The sequence below is a fragment of the Pongo pygmaeus genome, chromosome 20, assembly GCF_028885625.2.
Source record: "Pongo pygmaeus isolate AG05252 chromosome 20, NHGRI_mPonPyg2-v2.0_pri, whole genome shotgun sequence".
Classification (NCBI taxonomy): Eukaryota; Metazoa; Chordata; class Mammalia; order Primates; family Hominidae; genus Pongo; species Pongo pygmaeus.
The window spans coordinates 4773684-4793181 of NC_072393.2; the positions used below are offsets into that span (position 1 = coordinate 4773684).

At 52.9% G+C, this 19498-nt stretch overlaps 1 protein-coding gene across 1 annotated transcript in view; it reads right to left on the reverse strand.

Moving 5' to 3' along the window:
- PLIN3 (perilipin 3) overlaps nucleotides 1-13339 on the reverse strand; it is a 30054-nt gene extending 16715 nt beyond the window's left edge. The window contains exons 1-4 of the mRNA XM_054466411.2: nucleotides 12929-13339; nucleotides 6413-6495; nucleotides 4912-5110; nucleotides 4672-4754 (exon numbers count right to left, since the gene is read on the reverse strand). Of these exons, the coding sequence (XP_054322386.2) occupies nucleotides 4672-4754; nucleotides 4912-5110; nucleotides 6413-6478 (348 nt within the window). The 5' untranslated portion in view covers nucleotides 6479-6495; nucleotides 12929-13339. The remainder of the gene's footprint in view (nucleotides 1-4671; nucleotides 4755-4911; nucleotides 5111-6412; nucleotides 6496-12928) is intronic.
- Nucleotides 13340-19498: the final 6159 nt, after the last annotated feature.

A 19498-nucleotide genomic window follows, 5' to 3' on the forward strand; every position in this document is an offset into this window, starting at 1 on the left:
TGTGAGAACAGCCTGGGCAACATAGTAAGACCTCACCTCTACAAAAAATACAAAAATTTGCCGGGCACGGTGACTCACGCCTATAATCCCAGCACTTTGGGAGGCCGAGGCAGCTGGATCACCTGAGGTCAGGAGTTCGAGACCAGCCTGGCCAACATGGTGGAACCCCATCTCTACTAAAAATACAAAAATGTGCTGGGCGTGGTGATGGGCGCCTGTAATCCCAGCTACTTGGGAGGCTGAGGCAGGAGGATCACTTGAACCCAGAGGGCGGAGGTTGCAGTGGGCTGAGATCACGCCACTGCATTCCAGCCTGGGCAACAGAGCGAGACTCCATCTCAAAAAAAAAAAAAAAAAAAAAAGCTCCCAGCTGCTGCTCCGTTCAACGACCTTGAAGAATTCACCCTGAGCTTATCCCTTCTATAAACACAAGGACTGTTGGCTTCCCACGGTATTAGTGGGAGAGAAAGGGAATGCAAGGGCTTGGTGAGACCCCCCCGGTTGACGTTTCCCATCTTCCTGTGAGCGCAGCAGTTTCCATCCCCCCTCAGCCAAGCCCACTACTGGCCTTTGCTGATAAGGTGTAGGCATGGCTGGGCACAGTGGCTCACAACTGTAATCCGAGCACTTTGGGAAGCCAAGGCAGGCGGGAGGATTGCTTGAGCCCAGGAGTTTGTTTTTTGTTTTGTTTCTGAGATGGAGTCTCGCTCTGTTGTTCTGATCTCGTGATCCGCCCGCTTCGGCCTCCCAAAGTGCTGCGATTACAGGCGTGAGCCACCGTGCCCGGCTAGCCCAGGAGTTTGAGACCAGCCTGGGCAATATAGCAAGACCCCATTCCTACAAAAAATTAAAAAATTAGCCAGGTGTGGTGGTGCACACCTGTAGTCCCAGCTTCTCAGGAGGCTGACAGCTGGGAGGATTGCCTAAGTCTAGGAGGTCAAGGCTGTAGTGAGCCAAGATCATGCCACTGCATTCTAGCTTGGGCTACAGAGCAAGACCTTGTCTCAAAACAACAACAACAAAAAAGGTGCACGTTGATACCCGCTCTGCTATTTCCCAGCTAAGGCCATTTCTGCATAAATGGGAGCAGAGGAAGTATGACCATGATGGGACAGCACAGCCCCCCGGCATACAGCAGGCACTCAATAGCAAGCGGATGAATGAGCTGCCTGTCCCTGCAGGTGGTCTCAGGGAAAGTCCAAGGATGCTGGGATGCGGCTGGCTTGTCCTGCCTCCATCCCAGGGAGCACCTATTTCTGATGCTAGAGACCCAGACACAAGCAGGTGGTACCCGAGGGTGGCCCTTCTGTAACCACTGGGCCGAAGCGGACATGGAGCACCTGAATACTTAATAAGCATCTACCTGCTGGGCGTGGTGGCTCACACCTATAATCCCAACATTTTGGAAGGCCGAGGCGGGCAGATCACCTGAGGTTGGGAGTTCAAGACCAGCCTGACCAACATGGAGAAACCCCGTCTCTACTAAAAATACAAAATTACCCAGGCATGGTGGTGCATGCCTGTAATCCCAGCTACTCGGGAGGCTGAGGCAGGAGAATCGCTTGAGCCCGGGAGGCAGAGGTTGCAGTGAGCTGAGATCGCACCATTGCACTCCAGCCTGGGCAACAAGAGCAACACTCTGTCTCAAAAAACTAAAAAAATAAGCATCTACCCTGTGCCAGGCTGCCTGCTGGGCACTGGACACCGCCACAAAGCAGGCGGCCTGTGCCCTGGTCCCAGCTGGGGAGACAAACAATAACTGATTAAGCTTCACACTTATGTGAAGGAGGGTGTTTTGTTTTTTTTTTTGAGACAGAGCCTTGCTCTGTTGCCCAGGCTGGAGTGCAGTGGCGCGATCTCGACTCACTTCAATCTCTGCCTCCCAGGTTCAAGTGATACTCGTGCCTCAGCCTCCCGAGTAGCTGGGATTATAGGCACTCACCACCATGCCTGGCTAATTTTTGTATTTTTAGCAGACATGGGGTTTCACCATGTTGGCCAGGCTGGTCTCGAACTCCTGACCTCAAGTGATCTGCCCGCTTCGGCCTCCCAAAGTGCTGGGATTAAGGCATGAGCCACCATGCCTGGTCTGTGCCTAATTTCTTCATCCCAGGCTGTTATAGGTTGAATTGTGGCTCCCTCAACCTCAAATTCATATGTTGAAGTCCTGATCCCCAGGGGTAAGAATGTGACTGTTTTTGGAGACACAGTCTTTAAAAAGCGGTGATTAAGGGAAACTGAGGTAGGGCACAGTGGCACACTCCTATAATTCTAGCACTTTGTGGGACGGAGGCGGGAGGACTGCTTGAGCCCAAGAGTTGGAGACCAGCCTGGGCGATATGGCAAGACTCCGTCTTGACAAAAAGTACAAAAATTAGCCAGGCATGGTGGATGCACCTATAGTCCTAGCTCCTCAGGAGGCTGAGGCAGGAGGATCTGTTGAGCCCAGGAGTTTGAGAACAGCCTGGGCAACATGGTGAAAACTCGTCTCTACAAAAAATTAAAAATAGCCAGGCATGGTGGTGCATGCCTGTGGTCCTAGCTACTTGGGAAGCTGAGATGGGAGGATCACTTGAGCCCAGGAGTTCAAGGCTGCAATGAGCCATGACCACACTACTGCACCCCACCCTGGGTGACAGAGTGAGAACCTGTCTCAAAAAAAATTTTTTTTTTTTTTAATGTTAAGAGTCAACATTTGATACAAGCCATGCCCCGTTCTAGGCCTTCCGGTGTTAACCCCAGGTCAGCATCGCCATTCTGTAGAAAAGAAAGTGGGGCCCAGGCTGGGCGTGGTGGCTCATGTCTGTAATCCCAACACTTTGGGAGGCCAAGGCAGGTGGATCACCTGAGGTAGGGAGTTCGAGACCAGCCTGACCAACATGGTGAAACCCCATCTCTACTACAAATACAAAAATTGGCCAGGTGTGGTGGCGCATGTCTGTAATCCCAGCCACTCAGGAGGCTGAGGCGGGAGAATCGCTTGAACCCGGGAGGCAGAGGTTGCAGTGAGCTGAAACCGCACCAGTACACTACAGCCTGGGCAACAAGAGCGAAACTCCATCTTAAAAAAAAAAGAGGGTGCTGGCCACAGTGGCTCACGCCTGTAATCCCAGCACTTTGGGAGGCTAAGGCGGGCGGATCACGAGGTCAAGAGATCAAGACCATCCTGGCCAACTTGGTGAAACCCCGTGTCTACTAAAAATATAAAAATTAGCTAGGCGTGGTGGCGGATGTCTGTAACCCCAGCTACTCAGGAGCCTGAGGCAGGAGAATCGTTGCAACCCGGAGGTGGAGGTTGCAGTGAGCCGAGATTGCACCACTGCACTCCAGCCTGGCGACAGAGCAAGACCCTGTCCCAAAAAAAAAAAAGTGAGGCCCACAGAGGCAAAGTAACTTGTGTGAGGGCCACCCAGCTGCTGAGGGGCAGGACACAGTTTGGAACATGGTGTTTTTTTTGTTTGTTTTGTTGTTTTTGGGACAGAGTCTCGCTCTGTCACCCAGGCTAGAGCGTAGTGGCACGATCTCGGCTCACTGCAACCTCTGTCTCCAGGGTTCAAGTGATTCTCCTGCCTCAGCCTCCCGAGTAACTGGGACTACAGGCGCATGCCACCATGCCAAGCTAATTTTTTTTTTTTTGTAGTTTTAGTAGAGATGGGGTTTCACCGTGTTTGCCAGGATGGTCTCGATCTCCTGACCTTGTGATCTGCCCACCTCGGCCTCCCAAAGTACTGAGATTACAGGCATGAGCCAACGCGCCTGGCCAGAATATGGTGTTTTTTTGTTTTTGTTTTTTTTTTGAGATGGAGTTTCACTCTTGTTGCCCAGGCTAGAGTGCAAATGGCGCGATTTCGGATCACCGCAACCTCTGCCTCCAGGGTTCAAGCAATTCTCCTGCCTCAGCCTCCCGAGTAGCTGGGATTACAGGCATCCGCCACCACACCCAGCTAATTTTGTATTTTTAGTAGGGACGGGGTTTCTCAATGTTGGTCAGGCTGATCTTGAACTCCCAACCTCAGGTGATCCTCCCGCCTTGGCCTCCCAAAGTGCTGGGATTACAGGCATGAGCCACTGCGCCCGGCCAGGAACATGGTGTTTTGATGTTTTGACTTTCCTGCCTCCAGCCTTTTCTGACTAATACAATAGTTATGGGGGTGGCAACATTCTGTGTAAAGGCCACATAACTAAGATTTTCAGTACTGTGGGTCACAGTCTCTGTCACAACTACTCAACCTTGCCATTGTAGGGTGAAAGCAGTCATAGACAATATGTAAATAAATGGGCATGGCTGTGTGCCAATAAAACTTTATTATAAAAACAAGTGGGCTGGGCACCGTGGCTCATTCCTATAATCTCAGCACTTTGGGACGCCGAGGCAGCTGGATCACCTGAGGTCAGGAGTTCGAGACCAGCCTGGCCAACATGGTGAAACCCCATCTCTACCAAAAATACAAAAACTAGCTGGGCATGGTGGCAGGCGCCTGTAATCTGGCTGGCTTTGCAATTATTCCTCCAGCTGCCCTGTGGGGAGTGGATTCGGGGTGGGGATGGGAACTGACAGGAGAGGGAGCAGGGAGGATGCCATCAAGCTTGTCTAGTTAAGCTGGGACCAGCACACTCCACACCCAGGTAGGTCCCTGTCTCGACAGAGCCCCCAAGGACGGACATCGTTACCTTCTCCGTGGGCTGCTGCAGGATGGGGAGGTTCTCCTCCAACTTGTCCAGCCCCCTGTGGGCGTATTCGCTGGCTGATGCAACTGCCAAAAAAAATTAACTAAGACACAAATGTGACTGTTGGAAGGTCACCTAGTAATGGTTCAGGGGGACAGGACCAAGAGCTGGGTAGACCCCTCTACTCCCCACCCAGGGAAATGGCCAGGAGGGGGATTCAGTGCCCCCTGGGACTTCACCCACTCTGGGGCTCCAGCTTGGAGAGGATCGGCTGAGCCCCGCTGACAGCGGCCGCCGTGAGGGTCCTCACTCCCTTCTCTGCCGCGTCGCAGACGGTCTTGACATGTGGATAGCTCTCCTTCGTGGACGCATAGGCTGCGGACACCATGTCGCAGGTGGAGCTGATCAGAGGCATGCTGGCCACACGGTCCACCACACTGGGCTACGGGAGAAAAGTGGCTCAGGCAAACCGGGCGGAGGAGGATGGGGAGCTCAGCCGGACACTCAGGGTGCCCTGCAGTTTTGCTCTCACTCCTGGTCAGTGAAACGGCTCAGTTTACCCACACTTTGCATCCAGGCGGTTGCACAAGCCAGGAACCTTGGGGTTTCACCATGTGCTTCCTTTATTTTTATTTTATTTTTGAAATGAGTCTTGCACTGTTGCCTGGGCTGGAATGCACTGGCGCGATCTCGTCTCACTGCAACCTCCACCTTCCAGGTTCAAGCAATTCTCCTGCGTCATCCTCCTGAGTAGCTGGGATTACAGGTGCCACCATGCCCAGCTAATTTTTTTGTATTTTTAGTAGAGACAGGGTTTCACCATGTTGGCCAGGCTGGTCTTGAACTCCTGACCTCGTGATTCACCCACCTCAGCCTCCCAAAGTGCTGGGATTACAGGCATGAGCCACCGCGCCCGGCCCACGTGCTTCCTTTAACACAGCTTATTTACGTGAGCCTGCACTTTATCCCAGCGATGTGCCAGGTGGGGATAAGGGACAAGAGTCCCATTCTCATGGCAGTTAGGGTCTAAACTGGGGGCTGCAGACCATAGCCCATAGGTCACATCCAGCGCACCACTTGATTTTTTAATTTTAATTATTTTTGGGGCCAGGCGCAGTGGCTCACGCCTGTAATCCGAGCACTTTGGGAGACCGAGGCGGGCGGGTCACTTCGGGTCAGGAGTTCGAGACTAGCCTGGCCAACGTGGTGAAACTCCGTCTCTACTAAAAATACAAAAATTAGCCGGGCGTGGTGGCACATGCCTGTTACCCCAGCTACTTGGGAGGCTGAGGCAGGAGAATCGCTTGAACCCGGGAGGCAGAGGTTGCAGTGAGCCGAGATGTCACCACTGCACTCCAGGCTGGGCGACACAGCAAGACTCCATCTCAAAAATATATATATAAAATAAAATAACCTGAGGATGAGAGCTCTGGAATAGAAACTGGCCTCCTGGGAGGTCCCTGAGACAGCCTTCAGAGGTGAGGATGATTTGGCTCAGGGGTTGGGGAGCGCAGGTAGTTTCAGACAGAACCCTGCTCCCTCAGGCCCTCCAAGGGCCTTTGAGATTCCCCCTCCCAACTGCGGACACCAGTGAGTGGTCCATACCCCACTGAGGAATAAATCCCTCTGGCTCCGTGAGCTGTCGGCAGATCCCTGGCTCCCTGCCAGGGCACTCTGGTGTGGGAAGCCTCGTTGCACAGGAATCACAGGGTCGGGGCAGTCCCTGGTCCCGTCCCTTCCTCACCTGCTGTACCGGTTCTTCCGCTGTCACCTGGGTGCTGCCATCAGCCTCTGCCCCGTTGGCAGACATGGTCTCTGCAGCAGACACTGTGGAGAGAGGAACAGTCAGGTACAGCCTGCCTGGCCCCACCTTCCAGGAGAAAGTCCAGGCCCACGCTGCAGCTGGAAGACAGGGTTCACGCCTCTCCATGACTTACAGCCATGCCTTTCAGTCCTTAGCAGGCACAAGAGTGACCTCTGGACTTTGTTCAATAGCAAGTGCTGATTCTAAAGCTTCGGGATGGGTCTCACCTGGCCCCCTATTTCTTTTTTTTTTCTTTCTTTTTTTTCTTTGGAGACAGTCTCACTCTGTCGCCCAGGATGGAGTGCAGTGGGGCGACCTGGGCTCACCGCAACCTCCGCCTCCTGATTTCAAGCAATTCTCCCGCCTTAGCCTCCTGAGTAGCTGGATTACAGGTGCCCGCCACCACGCCTGGCTAATTTTTGTATTTTTAGTAGAGATGGGGTTTCACCATATTGAACTCCTGACCTCGTGTTCCACCCACCTTGGCCTCCCAAAGTGCTGGGATTACACGTATGAGCCACCACACCTGATACTTTCTTTTTTTTTTTTCATTAAAGACAGGGTCTTGCTCTGTCACCCAGGCTGGAGTACAGTGGTACAATCACAGCTCACTGCAGCCTCTAACTCCTGGGCTTAAGGGATCCTCCTGCCTCAGCCTCCCAAGTAACTAGGACTATAGGCACACACCACCATGCCTACTTAATTTTTTCTTTTTGGGTAGAGATGGTATCTTTTTTTTTTTTTTGAGACGCAGTCTTGCTCTGCCGCCAGGCTGGAGTGCAATGGCGCGATCTCAGCTCACTGCAACCTCCACATCCCAGGTTCAAGCAATTCCCCTGCCTCAGCCTCCCGAGTAGCTGGGACTACAGGCGCGTGCCACTAGGACTGGCCAATTTTTTGTATTTTTTTAGTAGAGACGGGGTTTCACCATGTTGGCCAGGATGGTCTCAATCTCCTGACCTCGTGATCCACCCGCCTCGGCCTCCCAAAGTGCTGGGATTACAGGTGTGAGCCATTGCGCCTGGCCGATGGTATCTTGCTGTGTTGCCCAGGCTGGTCTCAAATTCCTGGTCTCAAACAATCCTCTTGCCTCGGACTCCCAAAGTGCTGGGATTAGAGGCATGAGCCACCATGCCCAGCCCTGACCCTGCATTTCTAAAAGGCTCCCAGGCAGTGTTGATACAGCTGGTCCCTGGGATACACGTCAGGAAGCAAGGCTTGGGAACAGTCCCTTCCAGGGCTCACCTGTACTGCAGCAAGCCAGGTATGACCTAAAACCTCTGTAGAGGACAATTTGCCAATAGCTGTCAAGTTCCAAGAGCCATCTTCCCCTTGACCCAGAAACCTCACTTCGGGGAAGATCCCACACCTGTGTTTCCGCATGGGCAGAGCTGTGTGGACTTACTGGCCACAACATGACACTGGAAACAACCTGGATGCCCAGCGAAAGGGGAATAAGAAAACAACAAGTGTGGCCAGACACAGTGGCTCACGCCTGTAATCCCAGCACTTTGGGAGGCCGAGGTGGGTGGATCACGAGGCCAGCAGTTCGAGTCCAGCCTGGCCAACATAGCGAAACCCCGTCTCTACTAAAAATACAAACATTAGCCAGGCATGATGGTGGGCGCCTGTATTCCCAGCTCCTCAGGAGGCTGAGGCAGGAGAATCGCTTGAACCCAGGAGGCGGAGGTTGCAGTGAGGTGAGATCGCGCCACTGCACTCCAGCCTGGGCAACAGAGTGAGACTCCTTCTCAAAAAACAAAAACAAGTGTATCCCAATGCAGTGGCTAAAGAATGAGATTTAAAGGCCGGGCGCGGTGGCTCATGCCTGTAATCCCAGCACTTTGGGAGGCTGAGATGGGTGGATCACCTGAGGTCAGGAGTTCGAGACCAGCCTGATCAACATGGAGAAACCCCATCTCTACTAAAAATACAAAATTAGCCAGGCGTGGTGGCGAATGCCTGTAATTCCAGCTATTCGGGAGGCTGAGGCAGGAGAATTATTTGAACCCGGGAAGTGGAGGTTGCAGTGAGCTGAGATCACGCCGCTGCACTCCAGCCTGGGCAACAGGAGCGAAACTCCATCTCAAAAAAAAAAAAAAAAAAGAGATTTAAATGTAACTGACATGGGCTGGATGTGGTGGCTCACACCTGTAATCCCAGCACTTTGGGAGGCCGAGGCGGGAGGATCATCTGACGTCAGGAGGTGGAGACCAGCCTGGCCAACATGGCGAAACCCCGTCTCTATTAAAAATACAAAAATTAGCCAGGCATGGTGGTGCACGCCTCCATATTTAGTTATCCCAGCTACTCAGGAGGCTGAGGCAGGAGAATCGCTTGAACCCAGGAGGTGGAGGCTGCAGTGAGCTGATATTGCACCACTGCACTCCAGCCTGGGTGACAGAGCAAGACTCCATCTCAAAAAAAAAAAAAAAAAAAGAAAAGAAAAGAAAAGAAACAAAAGACTAAATGTAACTGACATGACATGGACAAAGATCTAGTCAAGGGATAAAATGTGTTAAATAGGGCAAACTTTTTTCTCTTTTTTTGAGATGGATTTCCGCTCTGTTGCCCAGGCTGCAATGTAGTGGTGTGATCTCGGCTCACTGTAACCTCTGTCTCCTACGCTCAAGCGATTCTTCCACCTTGAGCCTGCAAGTAGCTGGGACTACAGGCACGCACCACTACACCTGGCTAATTTGTGTGTGTGTGTGTGTGTGTGTGTTTTTGACAGGGAGTCTTGCTCTGTCACCCACGCTGGAGTGCAGTGGCGTGATTTCGGCTCACTGTAACCTCCGCCTCCTGGGTTCAAGCGATTCTCCTGCCTCAGCCTCCCAAGGAGGTGGGATTACAGGCATGCACCACCACGTCCAGCTAATTTTTTGTATTTTTAGTAGAGACAGGGTTTCACTATGTTGGTCAGGCTGGTCTTGAATGCCTGACCTCGTGATCCACCCGCCTCAGCCTCCCAAAGTGCTGGGATTACAGGTGTGAGTCACCGCACTCAGCCGTGGTTTCTTTTTTTTTTTTTTAGTAGAGATGGGGTTTTGCCATGTTGCCCAGGTTGGTCTTGAACTCCTGAGCTCAAGGGATCTGCCCGCCTTGGCCTCCCAAACTGCTAGGATTACAGGCGCGAGCCACCGCACCCAGCCAAAATTTAGGCTTTTTTTAAAAAGTGAGATAACATGCCTGCCTGCACTGCAGAGCTATGAAGTCCAGGTCAGGGGTGTGGGGAGGACGGGGCTCCCCAGGTGAGTCTATGCAAGTGGGATGAAGCCACAACTCCCTTTTCCTGGACTAGTGAAATGAAGCTGGGACACCATCATCAGACGAGATTCTCAGGGGGAAGCCAGGAGTCCCAGCTCCACCTATGCTATGCTCCCTGGAGCAAGGCGCCTTCCCCTCCTCTGGCCTCAGTCATCTTACCTGTAATATGAGGCTAAAGGGTCGGGCATGGTGGCTCACACCTGTAATCCCAGCACTTTGGGAGGCTGAGGTGGGTGGATCATGAGGTCAGGAGTTCGAAAGCAGCCTGGCCAACATAGTGAAACCCTGTCTCTACTAAAAATACAAAAATTAGGTGCAGGTGTGGTGGCGGGCGCCTATAGTCCCAGCTACTTGGGAGGCTGAGGCAGGGGAATTGCTTGAACCTGGGAGGCGGAGGTTGCAGTGAGCCAAGACTGCGCCACTGCACTCCAGCCTGGGTGACAGAGGAAGACTCCATCTCAAAGACAAAAGAAAAAGCCGGGTGCAGTGGCTCACACCTGTAATCCCAACACTTTGGGAGGCTGAGGCAGGCAGATCATCTAAGGTCGGGAGTTGGAGACCAGCCTGACCAACATGGTGAAACCCCATCTCCACTAAAAATACAAAAATTAGCCATGCATGGTGGCCGACACCTGTAGTCCCAGCTACATGGGAGGCAGAGGCAGGAGAATTGCTTGAACCTGGGAGGCGGAGGTTGCAGCGAGCCAAGACTGCGCCACTGCACTCCAGCCTGGGTGACAGAGGAAGAATCCATCTCAAAGAAAAAAGAAAAAGCCAAACATAGTGGCTCACGCCTGTAATCCCAGCACTTTGGGAGGCTGAGGCGGGCAGATCACCTAAGGTCGGGAGTTTGAGACCAGCCTGACCAACATGGTGAAACCCCATCTCTACTAAAAATACAAAAATTAGCCGTGCATGGTGACTGACACCTGTAGTCCCAGCTACACAGGAGGCTGAGGCAGGAGAATTGCTTGAACCTGGGAGGTGCAGGTTGCAGTGAGTCGAAATTGAAGCACTGCACTCCAGCCCAGGTGACAGAGCAAGACTCCATTTCAAAACAAAAAAAAAAAAATGGGGCTAAAGGTCATGCCTGCCTTATGGGCTGCTTTCCCGGGGAATTCTGGTGTAAGCCTAAGAACCTGTGGCCTTGAGTCTGAGCATCTTTTCCCAGAGGAATGAGGCCCCACCTCCTGGTGGCCTTGCTTCGATGTCCCCTAAGCAGAACCCAGCAAAATGATGATGTTTTGCAAGCACTAGATCTGGAGTCCAGATTGGGTTCTCTTTCCTTTTTTTTTTCTTTTTTTTTTTGAGATGGAGTCTTGCCCTGTCACCCAGGCTGGAGTGCAGTGCAGTAGTGCGATCTCAGCTCACTGCAAGCTCTGCCTCCCCGGTTCACGCCATTCTCCTGCCTCAGCCTCCCGAGTAGCTGGGACTACAGGCGCCCGCCACCACACCCGGCTAATTTTTTGTATTTTTAGTAGAGATGGGGTTTCACCGTGTTAGCCAGGATGGTCTCGATCTCCTGACCTCGTGATCCGCCCACCTCGGCCTCCCAAAATGCTGGGATTACAGGCGTGTGCCACCATGCCCGGCCTTGTTTTTTTTTTTTTTTTTTTTGAGACGGAGTCTTGCTCTGTCACCCCAGGCTGGAGTGCAGTGGCGTGATCTCGGTTCAGTGTAACCTCCGTTTCCCAGGTTCAAGTGATTCTCCCGCGTCAGCCTCCAGAATATCTGGGATTACAGGTGCCCGCCACCATGTCTGGCTAATTTTTATATTTTTAGTAGAGGCAGGGTTTCACCATGTTGGCCAGGCTGTTCTCGAACTCCTGACCTCAAATGATCCGCCCACCTCAGCCTCCCAAAGTGCTGGGATTATAGGTGTGAGTAATCGCGCCCAGCCCAGACTGGGTTCTAATCCCAGCTTGGCAACTCACTAGGAATAGGAGTTTGGGAAGGCAGCATTCCCTAGGAGTCTTGCTTGCCACATCTGTGAAATGTGTATAAGTGTTTCACAAGAGCCTGGAGTCCCTGTGGACTGGAAGAGACACTGCTCCGGGGAAGCTCAGATCCGTGCCCGGCACATAGTAAGTGCTCCATAAACCATCTCACCGCACTGTGGCTTCCACGGACAAAGGAGTAAAGCCAGCCAGGAACCAGCTTCCTGCTAGATACAAAAGTCCCGCAACTGGGAAGTCAGGTGAGAAGACATACCTACCTCCCAGTGATCATTGCCTGAATCTATGCTTCTCCTCACCTCCTTTGGAGCCTGAGCTCACCTGGGCAGGGGGCCAGGTAGGCAGGCATCAAAGTCCTGGCCTCGACCGATTTTCAAGTCCCACTTAGGACTCAGGCAGCTTCCTCCCGTCCCCTCTGTCCTCCATGACTTCCTGGAACTGGTTTAAGCAAGGGTGGCCATGGCAGATGTCAACACCCTATGAAACCCCTGGGGGTCAGTGACCTGCCTTGCCGCTGGCTCCAGAAGGGGAACTCCAGGCCAGACCCAGCCATCCAGCAACTTCAGAGCATGCTAAGACTGGACTTCCAAAATTCCAAGAGCCCCACGTCCCACTGCCAGGCCCAGCCGGGACAAGAACCCCAAAGCAGTTAAGGGATAGGCCTTCATACTTTTAAGCCACCTCGTCGCCACGCCCACCCGAGGGAAGTGGGCAGGCTTTGCCCAAGACCTCCCCAGAATCAGTTGGGGGCGCCAGGAGCTGGGGCAACCCCCAACCCCACCCGTGGCAAAACCATCTGTAGGGAAGGGGGCTTTGCGGTGGCGGGGGGTGTCTCTGAAAACCCCAGAAGGGAGGGCGGAGATTCTGCCCGCAGGAGGAAACTTGCCTGCAAATGGCGTTTCCAAAAGCAAACTGTTCAAAATTTAGAGAAAACCTGATGGGCGGGGGGCGGTATTTAGCCCACCCCCCTCAATATCACCCCTTCTACGGGGCTCTTTCGCCCCTCAAAAGTCCCAGGAAGTGAGAAGAAGGTTTCAAAGTCTGAGCTTCGTTGCAGAAGTTGGATTTTTCTGGGGGGAGGGGTGACCAGCCTGGGCTGAAGACCCCTCCCCAGGCGCAAAGTCCAGCAAATCCCACCCTGAGAAAGGCCCTCCCCGACCCCTCCGCCCCTGGGGTGCCCCAGAACTCGGTGGACACCGCCCCCCAGCTCAACTGAGGCGCCCGCGCCACTCACCGCGGTCAACGGGACGTCCCAGGAACAGTGGCCGCGACTTCCAAACCTGCCTGGAAACCGTCCGGGCCGGAGCGGGGCTGGCTTTTACTGCGTGGTAGGTTGGGGGCGCACGGGAGTGACGGGGGAGAGGACCAATCAAGTTGAGGGAATGCCTGCGCCAGGCCCGCCCCTCTCCTCCCTGCCCCGCCTCCACTAGGCCCCGCCCCTCGCCAAGTCGTGAAGTCCGGGAAGGACCCCACGCCCTGCCCCTGAAGGGGAGGGGGCACTCCTGGACCACGCCTGTCCCAGCCACGGGACCCCCGCTCCGCAGCTGGGGACCCTATGAAGTTGGCCCTGGGAGGTGAGTGCGATCAGGGGCGCCGCACAAGTGCTGGGATTCCCCAGGTCGCCCATTTCTCCTATGGCCAAACTGAGGCTGCGAGAACCCCGGGACAGTTGCAGGGTGACCCTCGCCAGCGCGTCAGGGGCCACGCCCTCCACTATGGGCTCCAACTCAGCTATATATATATATATATACACACACCTTTTTTTTTTTGAGACACAGTCTCGCTCTGTCGCTAAGGCTGGAGTGCAGTGACGCGACCTTGGCTCACTGCGGCCTCCACCTCCTGGATTCAAGCGATTCTCCTGCCTCAGCCTCCTGAGTAGCTGGGATTACAGACACGTGCCACCACGCCTGGCTAATTTTTTGTATTTTTAGCAGAGACAGGGTTTCACCATGTTGGTCTTGAACTCTTGAACTCAAGTCATCTGCCCTCCTGGGCCTCCCAAATTGCTGGGATCACAGGTATGAGCCACCGCGCCCGGCCTAACGCAGCTACATGAGTGACTTGAACCACCACGGGAACTTGTCCAGCCTCCGGCCTGATCTGCCCAACATCAGACCACTTCATCCTCCCAGCACTGTATTGTCTTTTTATCATCCCTAATTTGCAGAGGAGGAAGCTGAGGCCTGGAGAGGGTCAGCCAGGGGCAATGCAGGGGTCAGGCTCCAGGCTCTGTGACTGCTGGATCAACATTTTCCTGAAGCTGCCCCCACTTGGATTTTACCCTGCCCCTCTCCACCTCCCAAATTATTTATCCTCTTGGTCTATAAACCAAGGTCTCAATCTCAGATGGCCCTAGGGTCCAGGGAGGAGGTGAATATTTCTGCTGAGGAGGTGGCAGTGATGCTCTGCTTAGAGGGGCAGGGGAGAGCAGTGCCCTATGGGAGACCCACCTGGAGAGTCACAGATCCGCAGGAAGTTCAAGCCGTAGACATGTCCTGCCTGTTAGGGAACAATTGGACCAAATGAAACCCAACTGGGGCTGTGTCTGGCCCAGGGGCCACCAGTTTGCCACCTCTGCTAAATTATTTGAATAGAATGAAGCTTCTGGTAGCTTTAGAAAGAACATGGGAAAAATTGGGTGTCTGTGACTGCATTTTTTTTGGGGGGTGAGTGGGGACAGGGTCTATGCTAGCACTGTCCAATAGAACTTTTTGCAATGTTGAGAGTGTTCTAGAATTGTGTGCCATCCAACATTGTAGCCAAAAGCACCATGTGGCTAATGCACAGTAAGAAGCTGAATGTTTAAATTTTTTTTTTTTTTTTTTGAGACAGTCTTGCTCTGTCGCCCAGGCTGGAGTGCAATGGCACCATCTCGACTCACTACAACCTCCACCTCCTGGGTTCAAGCGGTTCTCCTGCCTCAGCCTCCCAAGTAGCTGGGATTACAGGCACGCGCCACCACACCCAGCTAATGTTTGTATTTTTAGTAGAGACGAGGACTCACCATGTTGGCCAGGCTGGTCTCGAACTCCTGGCCTCAAGTGATCCACCTGCCTCGGCCTCCTAAAGTGCTGGGATTACAGGTGTGAGCCACTGCGCTTGTCCTGAATGTTTAAATTTAAGTAACTTCAGGCAGCTAGTGAGATTCTCAAGTGAATCTGAGACCCCATTCCATGACATTTGTAACAGGCTTTTCCCTTCTCATTCACTCATTCAACCATATTTATTGAGTCCTTGCGCTGGGCACAGCGGTGAGCGAAACAGATAAGAATTCCAGGCCTCGTGACACACACTACCCAGTGAGAGAGACAAGCAAGGAACAACATAAGTGAGTGAACTTTGCAATGGGTCACATGGTAGGACAGCAAAGGACGAGACGAATGTGGGGGCTGTGGGGATTTTGTTCTTGTTTTTTGTTTTTGAGACGGAGTCTCACTCTGTCACCCAGGCTGGAGTGCAGTGGCACGATCTCGGCTCACTGCAACCTCTGCTTCCCAGGTTCAAGCAATTCTTATGCCTCGATCTCCCAAGTGGCTGGGATTACAGGCCTGTGCCACCATGCCTAGCCAATTTTTGTATTTTTTTTTTTTTAGTAGAGACGGGGCTTCACCATGTTGTCCAGGCTGGTCTCGAACTCCTGACCTCACGTGATCCACCAGCCCTGGCCTCTCAAGGTGCTGGGTTATAGGCGTGAGCCACCGCACCAGGTAGGGCCGCAGTTTTTAGTGGGGAGGTCAGAGGAGGCCTTTCTGAGTGACATCCAAGAAGAGAAGAGAGAGGGGTCAGGAGGAAACCATGTCCGTTAGGGGGAACAGCATTCCAGGCAGCAGGCACAGTCCGTGAAAAGGCCCTGAGGCAGGACCACACCCTGCCTGTTAGAGCAGTGAGGAGGCCCCTGTGGCTGGAGTAGAGTGAGTGAGAGAGAGGGAGGAGGGGAGGGCTGGGATGGCTCAGAGAGGGGAAGTGACTCATCCAAGATTCAAGGTCAGTGGGAGATTTGCCTGTTAACCCTCAACTTCTTAGTGGCCTTGAGTAACAAAATAGCTCTGGTCTAGGGGATGAGCCCTGGTGATTTTGCCCCACACCTTTTTTTTTTTTTGTGAGACAGAGTCATCTCCCAGGCTTTCAGTTCTTCTTGAGGGCAACATCTGCCCAGGAGTCCCCCTTCTGGCCCCCACAGTCCTAGGGTGAGAGGTAAGAAATAGCTACTGTTGGCCGGGCGCAGTGGCTCATGCCTGTAATCCCAGCACTTTGGGAGGCCGAGGTGGGCAGATCACCTGAGGTCAGGAGTTTGAGACCAGCCTGACCAACATGGAGAAACCCCATCCCTACTAAAAATACAAAATTAGCCAGGTGTGGTGGCGCATGCCTGTAATCCCAGCTACTCGGGAGGCTGAGGCAGGAGAATCACTTGAACCTGGGAGGCGGATGTTGCAGTGACCCAGATTGTGCCATTGCACTCCAGCCTGGGCAACAAGAGCGAAACTCTGTTTCAGAAAAAAAAAAAGAAAAGAAAAAAGAAATAGCTACTGTTGGCCAGTGGCTCACACCAGTAATCTCAGCACTTTGGGGAGCCAAGGCGGACAGATCACTTGAGCTCAGGAGTTCAAGACCAGCCTGGCCAATATGGCGAAATCCTGTCTCTACCAAAAATACAAAATTAACCGGGCATGGTGACGCACGCATGCCTGTAATCCCAGCTTCTCCACAGGTTGAGGTAGAAGGATCACTTGATACTGGAGGGGTGGAGGTTGCAGTGAGCCAAGATTGCACCACTGCACTCCAGCCTGGGTAACAGAGCAAGACCCTGTCTCAAAACCAAAAATGAGATAGCTGCTGTTTTCTGGGCTATTTCATTACATTATTCAGCAGCCTGATTCCCATTTTCTTTTATTATTTATTTATTTATTTATTTTTGAGATGGAGTTTTGCTCTGTCGCCCAGGCTAGAGTGTAGTGGCATGATCTCGGCTCACTGCAACCTCTGCCTCCTGGTTTCCAGCAATTCTCTGCCTCAGCCTCCCAAGTAGCTGGGATTACAGGCGCCCACCACCACGCCTGGCTAATTTTTTGTATTTTTAGTAGAGACGGGGTTTCACCATGTTGGCCAGGCTGATCTTGAACTCCTAACCTCGAGATCCACCCGCCTCTGCCTCCCAAAGTGTTGGGATTACAGGCGTGAGCCACAGCACGTGGTGCTATTTATTTATTTATTTACTGATGATGATGATGATGATTATTATTATTATTTGAGTCAGAGTCTTGCTCTGTCACCCAGGCTGGAGTGCAGTGGCGTGATCTCAGCTTACTGAAAGCTCCACCTCCTGGGTTCACACCATTCTCCTGCCTCAGCCTCGCGAGTAGCTGGGACTACAGGTGCATGCCATCACACCCGGCTAATTTTTGTATTTTTAGTAGAGATGAGGTTTCTCCATGTTGACCAGGCTGCTCTCGAACTCCTGACCTAAAGTGATCCACCCACCTCAGCCTGCCAAGGTAAACCAACCGTGATTCCTGTTTTCTGGATCAGGAAACTAAGGATCAGAGAGGCAGAGTAACTTGCCCCAGGTCACACAGCCAGAAATTGCCAGCCCCAGGGTTTGAACCTTGAGTTATCTGTCTTTAAGGTCTTTGGTTTCTGTTTGTTTTGGGGTTTTTTGTTTTGTTTTGTTTTTGAGAGAGTCTCACTTCGTCTGGAAGTGAGGCTGGAGTGCAGTGGCGGGATCTCAACTCACTGCAACCTCCGCTTCCCAGGTTCAAGCAATTCGCCTGCCTCAGCCTCCTGAGTAGCTGGAATTACAGGTATGCGCCACCACACCCGGCTAATTTTTGTATTTTTAGTACAGACAGGGTTTTGCCATGTGGGCCAGGCTTGTCTCGAACTCCTGACCTCAGGTGATCTGCCCGCCTCTGCCTCCCAAAGTGCTGGGATTACAGGCATGAGCCACCGCGCCCAGCAGGTCTTTGTTTTTGACATTTTCTACTCTTTCTCTTCTTTCCTTCCCTCTCCACCCCCTCCCAATTCTAGAACTCCTAATTCTTTTTTTTTTTTTTTTTTTGAGACGGAGTCTTGCTCTGTAACCCAGGCTGGAGTGCAGTGGCTGGATCTCTGCTCACTGCAAGCTCTGCCTCCCAGGTTCATGCCATTCTCCTGCCTCAGCCTCCCAAGTAGCTGGGACTACAGGCGCCCGCCACCACACCCGCCTAATTTTTTGTATTTTTAGTAGAGACGGGGTTTCACCGTGTTAGCCAGGATGGTCTCGATCTGCTGACCTCGTGATCCGCCCGCCTCGGCCTCTCAAAGTGCTGGGATTACAGGCGTGAGCCACCGCGCCCAGCCAGGACGCCTACTTCTTTCTCACTGAGAAGAGGGGAACGGCGGTGAGCATACTGCCACAAGGTGGCACTGCTGGTCCCAGATGCGTCCCTGCCTGGCACAGGTGTTCCCTGTCTCTCGTCTGACCCTTCCTTCCCTCCATCCATCCATCCGTTTTCAAGCATGTCCTATTGAGTGTGAGCCAGGCCAGCGATTCACTGGATATGTAGTCATTCAACAAACAATTATTAAGCACCTGCTGTGTGCCAAGCCTGTGCTGGGCAGCCCTGGAGACAGACACAGGATGGCAGGATTGCATTAAGACTTCTGGGGCCAGCTGTGGTGGCTCACACCTGTAATCCCAGCACTTTGGGAGGCCAAAGATGGTGGATCACCTGAGGTCAGGAGTTTAAGACCAGCCTGGCCAACAGACAGAAACCCTGTCTCTATTTAAAATACAAAATTAGGTGGGCATGGTGGCGCATGCCTGTAATCCCAGCTAGTTGGGAGGCTGAGGCAGAAGAATCGCTTGAACCTGGGATGGTGAGGTGAGAATTGCTTGAACCCTCTCTGAGCCATCCCTGCCCTCCCCTCCTCCCTCCCTCTCGCTCCCTCTTTGCACTCCAGCCTGAGTGACAAAAACGAAACTCTGTCTCAAAAAAAAAAAAAAAGACTTTTGGGGCCAGGCACGGTGGCTCAGCTCTTTGGGAGGTTGAGGCCAGAGGATCACTGGAGGCCAGGAGTTCGAGACCAGCCAGGCCACATAGCAAGACCCGTCTCTGCACAAACTTAAAAAATATAGCCAGGCATGATGGTGCCCGCCTGGGGCCTCGGCTACTTGGAAGGTTGAGGAGGGAGGATTGCTTGAGCCCAAGAGTTCTAGTCTGCAGTGAGCTGTGATAGCACCACTGCACTCCAGTCTGGGCGACAGAGCGAGACCCTGACTCAAAACAAAAAACAAACAAACCAAAAAAGGCTTTTGGGGCTGGGCACAGTGGCTCATGCCTATAATTCCCAGAAGACTGGGAGTCTGAGGCAGAAGAATCACTTGAAGCCAGGAGGTTCTGTTTTCTTTTCTTTTGAGCTGGAGTGTGACCAGGTGGATAAAATAGAGGGTTATCAGGGCTGTGATAGGGTGCACAAGCGTGGTGGAGCCTGGGGTAGGTGCTGGACCTAGGTGGGTGAGAGTAGTTCTGGAGGACTTTCAGGATGAGGTGATGTCTAAGCTGAGCCCTGAGAAGTGAACAGCGATCAGGCAGGTAAAGGCACCAAAAAGCTGTTTCAGGCCAAGGGAACAGAGAGTGCTAAGACACAGAATAAGACTGGAGCATAGAATGTGGTGGGGGTGGCATCAGGGGAAAAAAGATGAAGCTGGACAGAGTGGCCAGGGTCAGGCTGCCAGATCTAAGGGCACTGGGGAGCCACAGTAGGTTCCAGAGCAGGAGCAGCAAGGGCAAGTTGGAACATTTGAAAGATCTCTTGGGCC